General features: G+C 33.6%; 3 protein-coding genes across 3 annotated transcripts in view; 1 reads left to right on the top strand and 2 right to left on the bottom strand.

Moving 5' to 3' along the window:
• LOC133190548 (adhesion G protein-coupled receptor L1-like) overlaps positions 1 to 20,250 on the bottom strand; it is a 185,637-nt gene that overhangs the window by 21,830 nt on the left and 143,557 nt on the right. The window lies entirely within an intron of this gene.
• LOC133190973 (solute carrier family 66 member 3-like) lies at positions 1,429 to 6,184 on the bottom strand. The gene is made up of 6 exons (XM_061326654.1): positions 6,013 to 6,184; positions 5,584 to 5,666; positions 4,607 to 4,679; positions 4,456 to 4,522; positions 4,163 to 4,283; positions 1,429 to 1,823 (listed from the first exon to the last, which is right to left on the bottom strand). The coding sequence occupies exons 1-6, from the start codon at positions 6,156 to 6,158 to the stop codon at positions 1,687 to 1,689; spliced, it is 627 nt and encodes a 208-aa protein (XP_061182638.1). The 5' UTR covers positions 6,159 to 6,184; the 3' UTR covers positions 1,429 to 1,686.
• On the top strand, positions 6,484 to 18,967 carry LOC133190549 (radial spoke head 10 homolog B-like). Its single transcript, XM_061326235.1, has 20 exons — positions 6,484 to 6,719; positions 6,959 to 7,034; positions 7,474 to 7,542; positions 8,027 to 8,085; positions 8,244 to 8,358; positions 8,584 to 8,790; positions 9,532 to 9,708; positions 9,954 to 10,095; positions 10,316 to 10,428; positions 11,669 to 11,855; positions 12,494 to 12,608; positions 12,788 to 12,870; positions 13,034 to 13,128; positions 13,277 to 13,330; positions 13,429 to 13,539; positions 13,673 to 13,834; positions 16,584 to 16,724; positions 16,812 to 16,902; positions 16,987 to 17,139; positions 18,627 to 18,967. The coding sequence occupies exons 1-20, from the start codon at positions 6,523 to 6,525 to the stop codon at positions 18,857 to 18,859; spliced, it is 2,580 nt and encodes an 859-aa protein (XP_061182219.1). The 5' UTR covers positions 6,484 to 6,522; the 3' UTR covers positions 18,860 to 18,967.

Below are 20,250 nucleotides of genomic sequence, written 5' to 3'. Positions count from 1 at the left end.
CACTAGACTACACAAGGGTGGCATTTAAATCATGTTTGTGATATGACCCTTGACTTGATTAACTTCAAGTATTTCTCGAAAAGATGCGAAGGTTGTGCCAAAAAAGTATATTTTTAAGGTAAAGTGTGTCCTTGCTCCATATTTTTGGTAACCAAAAAATGTATATTTTCATGCAAACTTTGAGGATTAACTTTCAAAAAAAAAATGGAGCGAAGAGCCACTCATACCGAAAAATAGTGTTATAATTTGAGAAAATGACTCGTTTTGCCCTCTTTAGTGTGTGTATAATATTTCATAGGCAAATAATTTCAATCTTTGAGGGATTTTTGCAAATTGTAGAGATTTTACATAAAGTATATTTTAATTATTAGATGAAATATCAAGGAAAATTTTGATATAATTGAGATTTAATTTTTCACCTTCATGTTTGTCACACTAAAGGCTTTTCGCTCGCCATGTTCACCCATCTTCTTTCACCCAGGAAAGTTAAGCAAATTTCCTGCAAAACAAACCCTAATACCGGTCCCCGGAGTATTTTTTCTGCATCTGAAACCGCTGCTTCAAATAAGCATAGAGAAATAAATAAAACTTTGAAAAAAGAAAGGTTTACAGGGCTTGGGCATCCCCCATATTAGCTAGATCTCAGCCATTGCGAGATCTTTTTCTTCCAAAAACATATGAAAGCAATCAAAGGAAGATTTTACAATTTCAGATATATCATGGAAAGTGCTATTCATCAGAGTCTTTAAGGCATCCCTAAAGATGAGTACAAAGACTTTAGACATGTGTAAATGTTAACAGGGAATGCTTTTAGGGATTGAAAGTGTTAAGAATCTGCTTTACGTGCTTTTCCTATTTTTAGATGACATTTTGCATTATTTATTGAACGACCCTCGTAAAAGATCACAGGACCAACCCCCTATTTTCTAAAGCACTTTTAAATATTGATTAAACTTGAATTTCCATTTTATCATACATTTTTTTCATAAAAATTGCTGTTTGAAGACTGAAAAAATGCAAAACTTGCAAGGGGCGTAAAATATCACATTATACGTCCTCTTTGCAAAGAGCTCCCACTCAAAATCATTAGGATTCAACAACCATCACTATTTTGTATCAAGGCCAATTCTGTGAGGCATCTGGTCAATTTGCTACCTGTGATATTTACAAATTCCAGAAAAACATGGGCCTCCTCAGCCCTAATTAAAACGTTACATGCATCATACACTGTATAAATATTATTTACATCTGAATAATTTCTTCTTTTTTTCGTTTTTCATGAACACCAGTTGCTATACATGCATTAAACGAGTTATATATGTTTTTTTAAAGCCATTTGTAAAGAACCCACCCCCTGCCTTTTTTTAAATCGTTGCTACGGGCCTGTCTAGAAAATGAAACATTGGCAAATTAATGAAACACACATGATGTCGGTAAATATTTATTTCTTATGATAAAAAGCTATTGCAATAAACAATAGAATGCTTTCTTTGCGTATATATAAATGTACAAAAATGTAGAAAATATAAATATACACAAATACAAAGAAATTTGTAGTAATCAAGTTACATGTAACAAGTTACAATTTTACGGTATACAGGAACAACGGTTAACGCGGGGGAGTCGCCAAAAGTATGGATATATAAAGTATATGGCATTCACAAAAAAGTATAATGGGTTAAAAGTTTATTCTTTCTTGTCTTTTGCGAGCTGTCTGTAATAAAAGATCATGCATGAAATGGTCATGTTCATGGAAGCAGCTACAGTGAAATTCAGGATGACGCCGAAGTCCCCCGTCAAGAAAAACGATGTTAGTATACGGGCTTCAAGAAAAGAAAATGAAAAAAAAATTCAGGTTTAGCACATGAATTTACTTAATTTTTTATATACACTTACACTAGGTCTTTCATTTATCTTTCTTTCATAAAATCCATGAAAATAGAGTACAGGTAGGAATTAGCCCCCATAGCTAACTAACATAGCTAGCCCCCCCCCCCTCCCCCCCGGAATCTGTACTCTAGATTAGGACTCCCCCCCCCCCCCGGGGAAATCTCATAATAGAGCAAAAATTCTCTTCCTTTCTAGAGTAAGATTTCCCCTCTTTTATCAAATTCTTAAATCATATCGACAATATTTTGGCTTAAAGGTTGTTTTTTTTTTTTATGAAAGTCAACTGATTTTTTAATGGAAATTTATATGATTTTTTTTCGACTCAACAATTGTCAATTTTAGTATGAAATCTTAAAAAGTTCAAATCATGGAGTATCAAAATAAAATTTTAACTCATAGGAAATTATAAAATTAGTCACTCAAAAAAACGCAAGACTCGATGTTTCAACACTCTCTCTCGGCACAACGGTACCCGTTTGTTCACGAATTTTAAAATGTATCAGGCCACTTTTAGTAATTCGATAATTTTGTTTGCCTTCTAAATCTATGGATCAATCCTTTTTACAAATAGTATTTGAGAAAATTCTAAAATCTATGTTATTAAAAGGTTCCACATAACATTTTGTGAGTATTTGAATTGGTAGATCTTCAAATTTAAAAGGACTAGATGTGTTGTAACGCCACGAATGCCCCCGCAGGCAGCCAAAATTACAAATGCCATATTTAGTTTTAAATTTATTTGTCAAACATAACCTGTATTTTCTGGTAAAATACCTGCACTTATACATACATGTCCCTACAAAAGTTAGAGATCGGAAACTGAAAAATTCTTATTTTTTCTAAGTTCAAGAGGGATAACTCTGTCAAAAATCATTGGACTACAACTAAATTCAAACTTGACCTGTATTTTCTGATAAAATACCTGCATATGCAATTCCAACCTTATACATACATCCCTACGAAATTAAGAGAGCGGAAACTGAAAATTTCTTATTTTTTGTAAGTTCAAGAGGGATAAAGCTGTCAAAAATCATCGGACCACGACCAAAATCGAAGTTGACCTGTATTTTCTGGTAAAATACCTGCACATGCAATATGAACCTTATATACATACGTTCCTATAAAAGTTCGAGCGGAAACTGAAATTTTATTTTTCTAAGTTCAAGATGGATAACTCTGTCAAAAATCATCGGACCATGACCAAATTCGAACCCTCTGAAGTATCCCTATGTCCAATTTGAGTTGAATGTGTGCAACTGTTGCCGAGATTATGAACGGAAAGTCAATGATGACGGAACAGGGTAATACTATATGCCACCGGCCATTTTATGGCAGGGGCATAATAAAATTCCTTTTTGTTTCCATAGATACAGTTCAAAATTTGTCCAACCGATTACATAATACCATTTTTTTAAACCAGTAGAATAAGATTCTAATGCTTCATAAGTATTGGCTGGACATTAACTAAAACAAATGAGATTTAAAATTTTCAATTTTCTTACTTCTAATGTATTAATGGATCTGGTCACCATTTTGAAGAAGGGACACTTGTAACAATGTGTCACCCCTCCCCCTCTTACATATTTATAGTATAACCATAATATTTTATTCGGGAGAAAATTGGCACTGAGGGAAATTGCACACTATAACTATTACACAGAATAGGATTCCCCCCCCCCCCCCCCCCCCCGAAAAATTGAATCCGACATGGGATTTCCGTGGGGAAAAATTTCATGAGGGAAATCCTACTCTAGAGTCCCTTTTCCAGGGAGAAATCCTACTACTGGGCCAATTTTCAGGGGGGGGGGGGTTCAGAGGGAAAAGCCTACTCTACAAGACCAGTACAACTTCATGATTTTACTAATTTTTTTTATATATATACTAGGTGTTTCACTTCTCTTTAATAAGATCTATGAAAATAGAGTACCAGTATACATCTTAAGTTAATTCCCACAATTATATAGTTCATTAGAGTTGATTAAAATCAATCATTATTATTTGTCTACATGATCAAAATATGGTAACCTTTACACTTCCTGCACCTGATGACAAAGGTACATATCTGTGTGTAAGGGAGAGGGGGATATGGAGGCATGTTCAAGGTCATAATGCAACACTCTTTAGATTCTTATGCAGAGAAAGCTAGCTTACAAATTTTAGTACTAGGTATTATATTAAACTATACTTAACAATAATATATTTCTAAATTGTTTATTTATAAGAAAAAAAATTAAGTTGTAGACATATAAAAGTTAATGGATTTCGAACTCACCAGTGGCTCCATATGTTACTATACACCAGGTCATCAAGCTAACCTGTCCTGGGTTCTTACTTGTATACAGTAACTTGATTTGAGCAAGTTTACTGGTAAAGGAGAGGGGAGTAACCAAACTCTATAAAGAGAAAAGTGGAATTACTTTTGTAGAAAAAGTCAAATTACATTCATGAAATGATTTTAAAGTGTAGTATTTAGCTATATTTTACTGGACTATTACATAGCATGGGGCAGGTTATGCTTTTTAAACAAAACTTCAGCATGTTTGATAACTTTGTTAATAAACTCACAATTACTGCAGTTAGAATAATATCTGGAAACCATCTAAATGCTATCCCTGTGTACACTAAGAAATACCTTGGCAAGTTAAGTTATTTTCATGAATGTGTGAAGAAAGACAACTCTTGTTCTTCTAAAAAATATGTAAGTGTGAAAGGATACAAAAGAAACACTGGTATGGTTTTCATTTTCAGGATACCATCAAAGTGAAGTACGGCAACAATTAAAATAAAGTCTGCAAAGAAAGAAGAATATCTTATATATTTGTAAAAACATTACAAGTATTATAGGTGGAAATTCAGCTACGACATTGAATGGCTTAATTGGTGTCCATTGAATTCTTTGTGTATCCAGGTTTTTATTTTTCATACATCTGACTATTTAGTTACTCTATATAAATTATGGAAAGTGAGCCCATTTAGAATGAGGCAGGTGATGAAATGATATAATTAAATGAATACAGTAAGTAAAGTTTTAAACATTTAATAAAGTTAAACAATTGTTTAATAATAAAATACCAGATAACAAAACAACATATAAAAACCCAGGGGAAGGGATGTGGCTTATAGTCAAGAGAACTAAGTAAAAATATATCCAAAAATTTGTAACAAAAAGAAGCTAAGGTAACTCATAATTATTACCTTGTCATTATAAGGCTTGGCTCAGAAGGCTCGAGCAAGGACGTGCTCGAGTTAAAATACCAACTCTTAACAAAAGAATGAACTAAAAGTTAACTGTATTATGAATTAATTGATAAAATTTAGAAGAAACTAATGAAAAGTTTTGTTATGGAATGTGTAACTGTTTGATAGCAAAAGAAACTCTTTTTGGAATTCATACTATGATTATAAATTGAATACAGTATATAATTAAGTAGGAATTAAGTTAACTAAATAAGGAAAATTAATACTCGTAGTGGACTACCACATACATGTATGTAGTAAACAAGTTGTTCTTTATAATTAAAAATTCAATGGTTCATAACTATAGCAGATTATAACATTTCATAAAATGCATAATGGATAACTTTGAAAATCACACAGAATTATTAATAAATAAAGTTTACTCCAAACATACAAGATACAAAAAATCTTTTTTTTCATCTATTAAATTACACTTAATCATGAATGATAACTCACCTTGGAGAACAAGTACTGTGTATTCAAAATAGGAAGCCAGTGGATATCCCATAGCAAAACTGTATGTCAGCATAATAGAATACCTGAAAAACACTCACTCTGTATAATAAACAGTTAACAGCATCTTAAATAACAGAAATTCCCCTTCCCGCCAACAGATTCAATGAATCCACCACTTCATTATCAGGAGTCTGTTTCTACATGTCAGTCATGTATATTATATCCGTTCTTTCTATGATATTATTGAGGCATGCAACAAAATCGAATAGAGGTTTTAGTGAGTGTATAAACTTGATATGCCGTGGAGAAATATTTATACTTAAATCTAACAGATAGGACATGGCCTCAGATGCCATATTACGAAGATAAACATTGAACATAATCAGCTGACAATGAAAGGTGCATCATGTGCATGGGGAAGAAACATACCCGACTTCTTCCAACAAAACACTACTCAAACTAAGTCCCTTTGTGTTTTTTGCATTCAGAACTGATATAATTTGTGGTACTTTAACAATAAGACTGCTCAAAATAACACTGTAGCTTAAAAAATGACAAAAAGTCACTATATCCATATTTCGTCTGTCAACTTTCACTTGATAGGCCGTCTATAAACTGGTTCTCATTTCATAACCTTTGCCCCAATCTCCTATGCAGAGTTGTCGTTCGTTCCTCTCTCAAGATGAATGCCATGTATGAGCCGATGGAGAGTGCCTTTGCCCCTCGGTAATATAAAATTAAAAATATGAAAATTGTATCACGAGAGATTGCATTTAAAAAACTGGTATATTTTACTTTGTAATGATATAAAATTATTTTTAAATAAAGATATCTGAAAAAAGAGAAAGTAATCAAGAAACAACTCGGTACAAGCTGTTCATTTTTCTTGCGATTGTTTACATTAACTTCCGACTTGACAACGAACAGTTGAAAAGCATTATGCCGAAAAAACAGAAAACAAGTGCGAAAAAGAGCGAAGATTCTATCGCTGAAGAAGACAAGAAAGATGAATCTTTGGCATTGGAGACAGAGTCGTCACCCACCGAGGATCAGACGGAGATCATTGATCCTCCAAAGGAACCGTCACCCGAACCCATGTACGACGAACCTGTCCTCTCAGAACTGATAATTGAAACGTAAGGTTATTTACTATCATTTTTATAAATATCATTTCATTTTATGTTGATGACATCAAATTTAAATGTCCTTGATTCTTACTATTAGGAAAGGAATTATCTGGACTCGGATTAATGTTGATTAATGAGCACACTTTTCTTGGTTCCCAACATAATAATATGATTTATTCACATCAGACAAGCTTTTTAGGAAATTTACTCATAATACTGTCATTCACAGTTTATAAATATTTGATTAGCTTTGAAGGAGAAAAGACAAGAGGGATGTATGAAGGAGAGGGTCATGCTGTTTTTACAGGAGGTCATACTTACAAGGTCAGTTGAATACATAGCTGATGCTGACGTTAGATATTTTTTAACAGTATATATATAAATTCAATAATTCTGTGGAAATCTCATACCAAAGCTTACAATATTTCTTGAGTAATTATGAAAACTTCAGCATATGCTTGCATATCAGTAAATTAATTTACAAAACTACTCATTAATTACCAGCTACACAGGCTTCCTTCATAACTAAAAAGGCAAAATTTTCCATGTGTCTTTCTCTGTCTTGTAATTATAATAGATATTTCAATAATTCAAATTCATCTTTTGCCATTTTCTTTGATTTAAAACTGGTAATTATTAGCTATACATATGTTATATAGTGCAGTAAGTAACTAGTCATTAGGGTGAGCCACCTATGTAGTATCATTAGTGAAATAAGTGTCTGAAATGAATTTATTATGTTTACATCATGTCTATCTAACAGGGTCAATTCTGTGAAGGTCTCATGCATGGTCAAGGTCACTATACCTGGAGTGATGGAGTGGAGTATCAGGTAACATAATAAATAACATGTGTCTGACAGAGGGCATACATTAACTGTTACTGTCAGTTACAGTTTTCTATAGTAGCAGAACTGATTACCAAGATCATGCAACATATAATATTTTGAAAGTAAGATCATAATTTTATTAATTGCAATGATAATAAGTAAAAAGATTAAGGTAGGTTATTATATATTTTGATTGTATTTCTCAATAGAATGTATAGCGAGTACCCAGGCATTTACAGAGCCATTACTTGGCCCACACTACCCGAGGACTACTTTTGATATATTTTCCGGTCTCTCCATTTTTAATGACATCACATACATATACATTTGATATATATCACAAACATACATCTACTTGGCAGATACTAATATTGTCAAGATGTTTAGGAAGATTCCATTCATATGAGTCAAAAAAAATGTAATGGTACTATTAAATATGTAATAAAAAGGTTAATGACTGAATATCTAAAGCTGTATTTTATTTTAGGGAGAATTTTTCCAAAATCAGGTGACTGGAAAAGGTATCTATAAATGGCCTGATGGAAGGTAATTAAAATAAATTGCTTTCTCTCTCCCCCCCCCCTTCTCTCTCTCTCTCTCTCTGAGTCTCTGAGAAAAAAAAATTAGATTTAATGAAAAATTATGAACAGTCAGGCTTATAGTAAGCATGGTTGTTTAATATGTGTAAATTTTTGTTTATGCAGTATGTATGATGGTGAGGTTTTGAATGGGAAGAGACATGGGATCGGTTCCTATAGGTGTAAAAACAATAAGTTATCTTACACAGGAGAATGGTCATTAGGGAAACGTCATGGCAAGGTGAGTTTCTTGTACATAAATGTTGTCATAATTTCTCCAACCACAATGTTTTTTTTATATATATATATAATTTGCCAAGTACTCTCAATATGCAGTGAAGTCAGAATTTTTATCCGAAGGTCCATATTGCCAACTTCTTCTATAAGACATTGATTTTTCAAAATATTTTTCTGCTTGATGAATTTCTGCAGCTTAAAAAGAGTAACATATCCTATCACCTTGCAGGGGAAGATGGATTATGATAGTGAGGGTAGGTCATATTATGACGGAGACTGGATCAACAATGTCAAACATGGCTGGGGAACTCGCCAGTATCCATCGGGAAACATCTACCAAGGAATGTGGTTTAACAATATTCGACATGGAGAAGGAACAATGAAATGGCTGGATCGGAACCAGATGTACACAGGCAACTGGGAAAATGGCATTCAGGTTGGTGACTTATTTTCCATGTTATTTGAGGGGATATCAACCTGGAATGATTACTTAATGATTGTCAAATACATTTATGCCAGCAGTCTTCCCCTTGGAAGGAAAAGAAATTTTGACTTCCATATTTAAACTCTCATACAGTAAGTTTATTGACCTGGGGTGGGTGGAGGGGGTTTAACTAAATTGAAATTTCAGATATGTACATTGGAAAAATAGGGGCTCTTGACTAATATTCTTGGACACAGGCAATGATTTGAATCTGCTGGAATACACTATATCATGAAACTCTCACATAAGATTCATCTTTTCCTGTCCTGTTATTCTTGAGATTTTAAAATGAACCCATCATATTTTTTGCTTTTGGTTAATTAGACATACATGTATTAATATGCAAGTAGCCTCAGGTTGTGCAGATCAAGTTTGTTTAAATCATGACTCCTCCAGTACAGTTTAGGGATGGGCCACAATTGGGGATCATAGTTTGGTTTTTACATGGGAATATATAGGAAAAATTATCATATTAATTACCAAACATTAATTTAATTCTTACCAGATAGTGCAGAGTGAATTTGTTCAAACCATGATTCCTTGTGGTAGGGAAGGGTGAGGAGAGACAACAATATAGGGACTTAAATTGGATCAGTTTGAGCGATTTTTGTCATACTTAAAGCAAAGGGTAAAAAAATACCTCAGAACTGATACAAACCAGTAATTACAAATGATTTGGATTTATCCTTGCAGCATGGTGTTGGTCAGCACATCTGGATGCTGAAGAGGGTGACAGGATCACAGTATCCCCTCAGAAACATGTATGATGGAGACTTTGTCAATGGACTCAGGCATGGGTCTGGTTCCTTTTACTATGCTAATGGGGCAAAGTATGAAGGGGGATGGAAAGATAACATGAAGCATGGAAAGGTACAACAAATCTACTTGATACAGAAATAAAGTTGATCAGTGTTGTTATAAGTTTAAAAATTTTGCTTGTTGTGAATTAGTATGCATATATGGGTTAGACTTAGAGATTTATTGATATTTTCATCTACAGATAAATTGTAAAAAACTAAACACAAAATTCTGGCAGGATTTATTTTTCTCCATAGCCAAAGAATGTTATTATACCCCCTCCCCTCTTTGAAAAGTTTCTCAATCTGTGTTTCTAGGGAAAATTTGTTTTCAAAAATGGAAGGATCTATGAAGGGATGTTTGCCAATGACCACATTGTGGAGTATCCAGATTTTACCATGGATGGAACCACCACTCCAGATATTAGTCAGATCCGAACAAGGACTCCTCTGCCTTATGGTAAAAATACTCTTCTTTCACACTGAAGTATTGATTCCATGTGAATTATATTAATATTTCAATTATTTACAATGTATTATGAACATCAGCAGCAAATATAACCATTTTTTCCCCTGCATATCAATTGTCAAATTGTCAGAAAACTTTTTAGTCAAAAAAATTTCCACACTTATTTCTTTAATAGCCAAGATTTTATTGCAAACCTGTTCTGATCTTGCAGACAACCTGTCAGTCCATAGCAATGAGAGCAGGAACACCATAGGTCCAAGCTTCCAACTAGAAATTGATCACTTGTTGTCTGAGTTCACAGACAGGGAAGAAGAAGCCAGCCAGGTAAAATTCTGATCTGCTCAACTTTAGTTGTTGGCCATTGATCAATTCTGGTCTTCTAAGCAGTGCAAATACATACATTATATTGCTTGTTGTCAATTTTCCGAAGTTTATACAGGTGACTCTCGATGGCTCGAACTCCGATCTCTCGAAGTTCTCGATCTCTCGAAGTGAACCTCCGGTCCCGTTTTTTTCCTCTATATAACTAAGCAAATTTACTTCTGATCTCTTGAACTTCCCATCTCTCGAAGTTCTCTATCTCTCAAACCAAGACCTTGGTCCCGTTACATACATTTCATTGTTTTTTACTCTCTATCTCTCGAAGTTTTGATTGCGTGTGTGTACACGCCAATCAAGCGTAAAATTAATGCAGTTTGGACTTACCTGGATAGGGCCGACATGGAGGTGTTAATTGGGTATTTACATAGATGACACTATACCTGTGAGCATCCAAGTGTTGATATAATTAATTGATTATAATATTGGTAAATTATAAACGAATTGCTTCAAAATTTATTTTGACTTGACAGCAAGACGATATATTTTAGAAAATAATTGAAGAGATGTGTAAATAATTTTCCATAGATTATGAAGTTTTATTAGAGTCTACATAATCCCAGTATGACAAACATTGCACAAGATATCCTATCTCAAGAATTGAAAGCCGATTTAAGAAACTTAAAGAGATCATTTTATTTATTCAAAATACGATCATTGTTGTTGAAATCAAGTGAATTACCTGTAAAATACGAACGAAAACGTGCAATGACATTATCAACGTATACTTCCAGTATTTATAATAGTAGAACAATGATGATCGGAACTGAAAATTTCAGATTTTATTCACTTTCTATCTCTCGGACCCCTTGATCTCTCGAACTTTTCTTGCGGTCCCTTGAACTTCGAGAGATCGAGAGTCACCTGTATGTACAAACTTTTTGACAAGCTGATTTGAATTGTAGATGAACTAGCTGTTCTAGCTGATCAGTTCAATCCACAAAGTAAAAGAAATCTTAGATTTGCATGCTTAAGTTAAGAGGAAAATCGTGGGTTAGCAAATATATACTTGCTGCATTGCACACCATGACTTTAAAGAAACTTCATACTAAATCCAGTTAAAATTTCATCACTGAACATGGATTTATCATGCATATGTCATGCTTTATATAAGACACTTCAAATGATCTTTATTTTCTATAAGAAGACTCATACATTTAATTTGTGGTGCTATTTTAACCTGTAGGTGTTGTACGTTGTTATGAGACACATCAGTGCTCTGAGGAAGATCTACAATTACTACAGTTGTCTGGGATATGATGAGAGTGCTGATAATACATTTGTGATGAATAAAATGCAGTTCTGGAGATTCCTGGTGGACTGTGAATTTCATCACTGCGAGACTACTCTCATGGAAATGGACAGGCAGTTGGGTAAGATAAATTCCTCTGAAATTTTACAGAACTGGAAAACGAGACTTCTTCAGAACAGTATGCTTGATTGATCTTTAGTAAAATGAAAAGAATACAATAGTTTTTAATGATTATCCAACCTTGTAGTCAGCAATCAAGTTTTGTTGTACATACGTATATACAGCAGGTACATGTATACATCTAAAAATAATGTTTTGAAATTAAAATGCATCACAGCAAAAGGTGAAACTCTTATTCATATATTCCTGTACTAGACTTTAGACTTTTAAAATGACCAGTAAAATAGCAGCAAAAATATACACAGAAAATCATCTACTGTAATCTCTTGCTAATAACTGTACATTTACATGTGTAGTATGTACTCAAATATACATGTATAAATTGCAAGTACATGTACTTGGAAAGTTTTGGTTGTTGCATCCAATTAAAATGATTTGGAGCTGATGAATAAAACTACATATATGCTAAAAATATCAACAATGATTTTCATCATTATTATTATTTTAAGTGTCTGGAATGTAACAAATTTCTATTAATATTATATTTCTTGGAGGTTTCGTCTTCAGATCCAGTTGAAACCTTTCCAATATTAAGCATCCTTCATGAATGATTTTGTTGTTGTTGTTGTATTATAACAGGTTACAATAAGGAGAAGTTTGAGCTGCATAATCCCTACGACAAGATTCTACTCCGACAGTTTGTCAACAACCTGATTATCTTATCCTACTACATGTACAGAGAGGAAGCCAGAGAGTAATGCTATAATGACCCATTATGTCCCTATTAAAAAAAATAAAGAAACAAACAAACAATAAAAAACAAACAAACTGTGAACAGATTTTTTTTTCCATCAAGAAAGTGGAATTTTAAATATTATGGATGTTATTATTTTAAGTGGTTTGATTTTTAATTCAGTATTTTTAAATTTTCAGTGAGTGCAAGGGACCCATTTTGCACTGGTGCATGTCTAAGTTAATTTCTGAGAAAATCTTGAGACATGCATGCAATGTTAAAGGTAAGCTTATTTTAAGGAAAATTTGCTCATTTTGATGCCCACAAACACAAGTATGCATTTGCAGAACATGTACATGATAAATAGAAATCTTCATATTTTTCTTAGTTAAATTTCAATTTAATTGATAAAACTTCATTACCAATATCTTTGATTTTGTTTCCAGGACATTTTTATACTGAACCAAGGCGAGCCATTAATGCATTGGTTCACTTAGATCAAGGCTATGAAATATACCAATCACTCTGTACCCCACGAAAGGTAAGGTATATGACAAAAGTGAAAGAAGAATTTATTGCAGATTCATAAACAATTGTTTGTCAAAATATTTCAAATGTATCATTGCAGTTAAACTCTTGGAGACAAAATAATTGCCAAGTCATATCTTTTTTTTTTTGTTTTATTTTAGAAAAAGCCATTTGATTCTGCATTTAAAATGAGGGAGTTCCTCTACCTAATGAAGGTATTTATCATTTTAAAAATTGAAAAGGGTTAGAATTCCTCAATTAAAAAAAAATTAACAGCTACAATTTTTGATCAAATTCTTTCTGTTTTTCATAGGATTTAAAACTAATAAACAGTGATCTGACCCCGAAAGCCATCATTGATATTCTGTCTAAAGATGACCCAAATGTAGCCGATGGAGAGGGGTGCTGTAATCTTGAACTCGAGGTAGTCATGATACAATTGTTTTTACATTTAAAATAAATGCAAGTCTTTTTGAAAACTGGTGTACTGAAATTATATAATCTTGTACTTTATATGTGTGTATAAAACATTTATAACTTTTGACTATCTATTTCAGATGACCTTCCTTGAATTTTTTGAAGCTCTGATTGGGTGTGCTGAGGTGTTTGTGACAGAAGCTGTTGTTAAGGACCCCACCACTCCCCGTCCCAGCACAGTGCTAACCCCTGAACAAAGCATGTTCTCCATTCCAGTGTCAAGGTCACGCTTAGACAGCCAGGTAACCTTGACCTCTCTGTTTTATCTAATATGCCAGTCTTGCATTGCACATATAAAATATTTTGCACATTTAAATACATAACCATAATTGTATCAACGTACTTTCTCAAAATTAGTCCAGTTTTTTTTTTCATCCTTTGTTGCATTTACAATAATGTAAAGTATAATATTATGTTATTTCAATAAAACGTTTAAATGTTGCATAATTGTATGAATACACCCCTATAGGAGATAACACAGCTTAGCCTCTTTACAACAGTCAGTTTTGTGGTAAGTCCAAAAATAGTCAACAAATATATTATTTATTATCTTACATTTTAGAACCCATGTAAATCTCCACCTCTCTACAACTTATATTTTTACATTTATTGACAAAGTTTTCAGATTTTTGGTGCAAGTAGGTCAACCAGATTTTTAATTTAGTTTTAATTAATGATATTTATGATTTTAATAAAAGGTTTTAAAATGGTGCCTTCAAAACATAGATGCTCTGACTTTTTTTTAGCATTAATGATGATTATACATTCCCTGTATTTATACAGTAACATAATCATAGGTGTAAAAGTAGATCTAACAAATTACCATCAAAGTAGACTCTAAGTTAATGGACAGGATCGAACGTTTAAATTCATTTTCTGAGACATTTGTTGTGATATATTCATATCACAGTATATTTATGTGATAACCTGTGATGGTTGTGGTGAACATCGTCGGACAGGGGACACCTCGAAATCTCGAAGAGATAGCAAAGGAAAAGAGCGTAAAACAAAAGAAAAACTTCTCTTTTAGGATTGGCTATATAAATTATTTTGTTCATCGAGAAATGAATATTAAAAGATGAAGACTTTCACTAAAATCGTGCCAGTCGTTTTTTAGATTAATTTCTCGATGTACAAAATAATTCATATAGTCAATGCTTATTAAATTATTCAATTTTAGTGACAAAGTTTTCATGTACATACTCAATATTTAACAAAGTAGAGAAATGTGCACGAAATTTACATGTCAACAGCTACAATATAAAATACAGTGTGTATTTAAGGAATAACTGTCTTATTTTTTGGATTCATGATGTGATCAATCGAGTGGCTTGCGTGATAATTTGCATAAACGCCGAAGGCGTTTATGCATAAAATTATCACGCAAGCCAATCGATTGATCATCGTCATGAATCCAAAAAATCTGACAGTTATTCCTTATATTTACATGCTCCTGATTCTGCAAATTCCCCTGCTAATAGCCCCGCTTCTGTCTCAATTTGTCCCGCCCCGCACGTGATTTTTTTTTTAACCGCGCCTATCGATGAACCAGTAGATTTATGTAGAAATAAAGTATTTTTACAATTTGTAATTTTATCTCGGACAAAGACATTGGAAATGTAAATATATGATAATCGACTGGAAATGCATGCACGGACCCAGAAGCCTGTAGTTTACCCGGCGGGTATAATTCTCTTATAAAGTTTTAAAATAAGGAAGTCTCCATTGTAATATTGTCTCCATAATAATTTCCTAAGTTTATCGTTTACCTAAGGTATAAAATCTGCACGTGCTTTTTTCCAAGTTATTGTGACACAAAAGCAGGCAGACACTTTCCTTGTTTCCAGTAAACAAACAAAAAGTTACTGATTTTTCCTGAGACATATGTACTCTCTAAGTGTAACCTGTATATTGGACTGTTTGAAATTGTATTAACTTTAAAAAGGAAAATTTGGCAAAGAAACACTAAAGAAAAGAGAAAAACAAAATTGACATATTAAAAGATAAATATTGGCCTTGAACTCGGAATCACAAACAGTTTAATTACTGCTCCACGAAAACGTCACAAAACTTTTCTCTAACTACAAATGCTAACTCGGGATTCCCCCTTCATTTTACGCACACATAACTCAGTATGGTTTGGCAAATGATCTTCAAGTTTATTTTAATGCAAAGTAGCATTCATTAGTGATTGATAAATAACTCTAATTTAATACCAATATCTATTCATTAATTTTTTCTTAATTAAAGTCTTTCGTCTTGTATAACTTCTGTAAAATGAACTATGATTCGTTTAGCAAAATTTTGTAGTTGTTAATCTTCTGAAATTGGTCGTAGGATGCACATTCTCTGTGTACGGTATTTTGGTCTGTAAACATGTCCCCCCCCCCCCCCCCCCATCAGTTACGTTTGGACAAGGACACATCGCTTCAAAAGTCTTTTTAGCATGGGCAGACGAGATAGGACAGACAAGACCGTTACAATATGTCAATTTGTTCATTTCACCCCAACCAATAAGACCCCGATAGCGGGGGATCACAATTCTCTGAATTTTCTTGTTAAAACTGTCATCAATTTAAGCAGTCGTAATATTTTAAGACTAAAATAAATAAATTGGACATTGTATTTGCATGTTTTTCCCCACTTACATTTACATGTAAGTAAATAGCAGTGATTTCTGTTCATCAAATTATTCGTTGTCTTTCAACATTTTTCCTTGAGACCCTATGTGGAAAATCAAATATATAATCTAAATATTTACACCTTAATACAGTTATATAATTTTCTCAATCTTCAACATCCAAAAACATTTTCCTTTAGTGTATAGAGGTTTCTTAATTGAGGGTAGGGGCTCTCGTAAAATTAAGACAGAATCTCGTGAGAATATTTTGTGAACAGGAACAAAATTGTTTCCTTTTACAATTAAATTAATGGTAAGTTTTTAATTTTCATTTAGATGTCAATTTCAATACACTTTCAACTATGATTTAGGTTGGGATTGATGGGGCAGAGTCCCAGGGTGGGGTCTCTCCGAGACAGAACACAGGCTCCCCAGAATTCCAGTCCCCCACCAGAGCCGTCTCGTCCGCAGAGGGAACTACCAAAAACGGAGAGAACATCAAACCGCCAGAGGTGTGTATTTCAGTTATCTCTCTTTCCGTTGCAAAAATACAAGATCTTACAATTTCCAAAATATATCCTGTTTTATTGTTTAATCAGGTACATCAGTCAATATCAAACGTGACAGGAGGTGGATCAATCAGTGGTGGGGTTGAAGGAGGCACAACAAGTCGTCATGAATCTACAAAAGGTGAATTTTACTTACATTGCATATCACATTAAACCCGTGTTAACACCTGTACAAAATGTTTAACATCTTTTTTTTTTGTGGTAGATCTGGCAGGAGATGTGCAGAAAAGTAACTCCTTTTATAGTACACACACCAACGCCACAGAGGACGGGGGTCTGATGCAGAGCTCCGTGTCTGCTGGGGGTCACACCATGGAGGGTCAGGAAATGGGGGATGACGACGAAGAAGGGACAAAAGGTTAGAAACGGTCACATAACTTGCTGTGTTGGATAATATTGATCATTTGAATCGATAAATGGTTCATTACTGTGGTAGGCCAAAAGCAAAACCACAACAAAAAAAATAACTTCACGTACTTAAAAAAACATGCAATGTCCTCTATGTGTCACCAAATCGTTGATTTTTCAGGTCACCCGAGTCTCTTGGGGGTGGGTGGGCTGAGGGATGTGGCCAAAACCATCAAAATATCATGCAGTCTTCATTTTTTTAAATCCTGGACATCAAGCAGTCAAACTTGACATGATTATATTTAAAAAAAGCAAGAATCCTTTACCAAAAACTGTAAAATTCATTGCTCCCTGTTTCAGGCCCCAGTGTGGGGCTAAGTTGGTCATGTAATGAAAATACATTACATCTTTGACTCCTTTACTCATAAACGCCTTTAGCAGTCAATAGATTATAATGAGTACAGTAAGTGATACTTTATCAAAATTAAAAAAAATCATGGCTCCTTCATCCATGGATCCCAGAATGGGACTAATTTGGTCATCTAAGTGCATACCAATATGTATTGGAACACATTTATCTCTGAAAATCTTTTTTTTTTTACCTCATGGGGATTCAGCAGGCAAATTGTGAAATTCCTGTTCTGTAGGCCCAGAGATCAGACCCAAAGGTTGGATTAAGTTGCAATATAATAATACATTTGAATGTCTTTATTACTCTTGGACATCTAGCAGACAAATTTTGCATGATTATAATGAGCACCTAGCTCTCTACAAAATTTATAATTGATGTTTTCTGGGTCCAGGGATCAGGGTACAGGATGGGGCTTAGTTGATCAAAAAAATGAAATTTACTATATACTGTGTAATTTAGAAAATCTTATTTCTTCCTGAACATGAGCAAGCAATATGTATGTATGACGACAGTAGGCTCTAGGTGGAGCTAAGTTGATCATACACATATATCTAAATCTATTTTATTAAAAAAAAACTCTAGGAGAGAAGCTGCATGAATAAGATTCTGATCATAGAGTCCTCGCCAAACTGTTAAATTTCCGTTCATTAATTCAGAGTTCCTGGTGGGGCCAAAGTGGTCATAGCATGAGAAACTCATGATGGTCAGGTGACCTTCAAGGCCCTTGGGCCTCTAATTTGATATATGGAATTCTGGTTCTCCCAAAGTTCCCAGACTACAATTACACAACTGGCAGAATTCCAATTTCTAGGTTGACCAAGAATTTCTCTGATCATTAATCGAACTTGTTAAAGGGTATCGTCTCGCATTGCATAATTTTTTATCATAATGTTTTTGTGAATTACATGTAATCTGTCCCCAATTTCTGTTGCATGCATGTGCACCGAAATGCGATAAGCAGCTGTTGTATGAATGCTACAAACATTAGCAAAAAACTTTCATTCAGACAATTTCATAGAAACGATAATAGTTAAATAACTTAATTACAACTGTACAACTTGAATAAGAAGTATTTATTTTTGAAGGTGGTGTTGCGATCGCTGAGCAGGAAGAAGAAGAGGAAGAGGAGTTGGACGAAGCCACACGACAGTTTAACTTCTGGACACATCAGGTCCATATCTTCTTTGTTAGGAAATTCTTCCCCGCTGCAGAAAAATCCCTGCAACTCCGCCAGCTTGTTGAGCGGAGGAACATGGAACTGTCGAAGCAGAAGGCGACAGCGACTCCGCCAAGAAGGGAGAGTGTCAAAGTTAATTAGAGGAAGAGACTGCATGTGATGTTACTCAAATGCTCTGTTATTTATGTTTGGAAATATTTGAATGTTTTAAATAATAAATCTAAGTTAAGAAGTTAAAAGTATTCAGAATCTGATCATGAATTTAAAAAATACAAATGATTTAAAACGCTTTCTCCTCTTTGTGTTTTTAAGAGGGTTATTGACTTATTGACTGGTTTGTTCCTATTTTGTATACAATTAAAATATTGTAGCTAAAAAATGTATGCCAAAAGAAAAATCTCACGGGATGGAGAATTGCTTAATTGCTATTATAGCCAATGTCACTATTTGATCTATACACCTAGAGCTGAACATATAATTGATACATGTACACGTACTTAACATTTTTATGCAAAACAGGAACACACCATCATGGTCATCCTTAGTGCAAAGTTTGATGACTGAAAAAAAGTTTATATTGATCGAATAATTGGATATGCACTGTAGTGTGTTTGGATAATGGATATAGTAGGAAAGTTTTGTGTAAATAATATTTCCCTCTCATGTATAAAGTTTGATAACTGTCAAGTAAAGGGTTCCAAATATTTTTCGAGAAATGGTTCACCGATTAACCCACCTACAAATGCAAAGCATGACTTCCTCTAAACATGTATTTACGTTTGCTTACTTATGAGTGAACAGTAATTTTTTCTTTCTGCTACGATGAATTTGACTTATCACCAATGGACCGGCATCGGAAATGCAGAAAGTTTCCTTAAGTGGCAACACCTACACTTTGGCATGCGCAGAATATGTAACCTTAATCTTCGCGAACGAACACTTGTAATAAACATGAAAGTACACCAGTCTGACAGATTTAAGAAAGAAGACATACAGTAATTATACTTTGTAATAATTTTATTTTGGCAAATATCATGCATATTTTGTACCATGTTGTAAATAGGTGCAGATAATTTCAAAATTTACCTCATAATACTATTAAATGTCCATATATATGATAACGTATTTTGATGGCCTTTTTATAAAATGAACTACTAGTACTTGTATTTACTGAGTTTTCATTTTCTATGGGCATGATCATTAAAGAAAACAAATAAAAATACACCATTGTACATGCTACGTCTGTTTTTATGATAGTTTATTATAAGTACTTCTTTAGTATTACCATGCAAGTCAAATCTCACATTTCAAACATTTTGTCGATTATTAAAAATTGTTAAAAAGAAGCAAATACCACCCAAATAATAGTACATTAAGTTCCTGGAACTGACTTAAAACTGATAAATAAAGGTATACGCTTGCCAAAAATGAAATAAACTTCATCAAGGCAACTAGATTTCCTTTTTGATTCTTTGCCTATGCACGCCTTCTAGGGATATTCACTTTAAATTAAGGAAGCTGGGTGGTCAACC

The sequence above is a fragment of the Saccostrea echinata genome, unplaced genomic scaffold, assembly GCF_033153115.1.
Source record: "Saccostrea echinata isolate AGI-Se365-2 ecotype Australia unplaced genomic scaffold, CSIRO_AGI_Sech_v1 ptg000022l, whole genome shotgun sequence".
Taxonomy (NCBI): Eukaryota; Metazoa; Mollusca; class Bivalvia; order Ostreida; family Ostreidae; genus Saccostrea; species Saccostrea echinata.
This window is presented reverse-complemented; position numbering and strand designations above follow the sequence as displayed.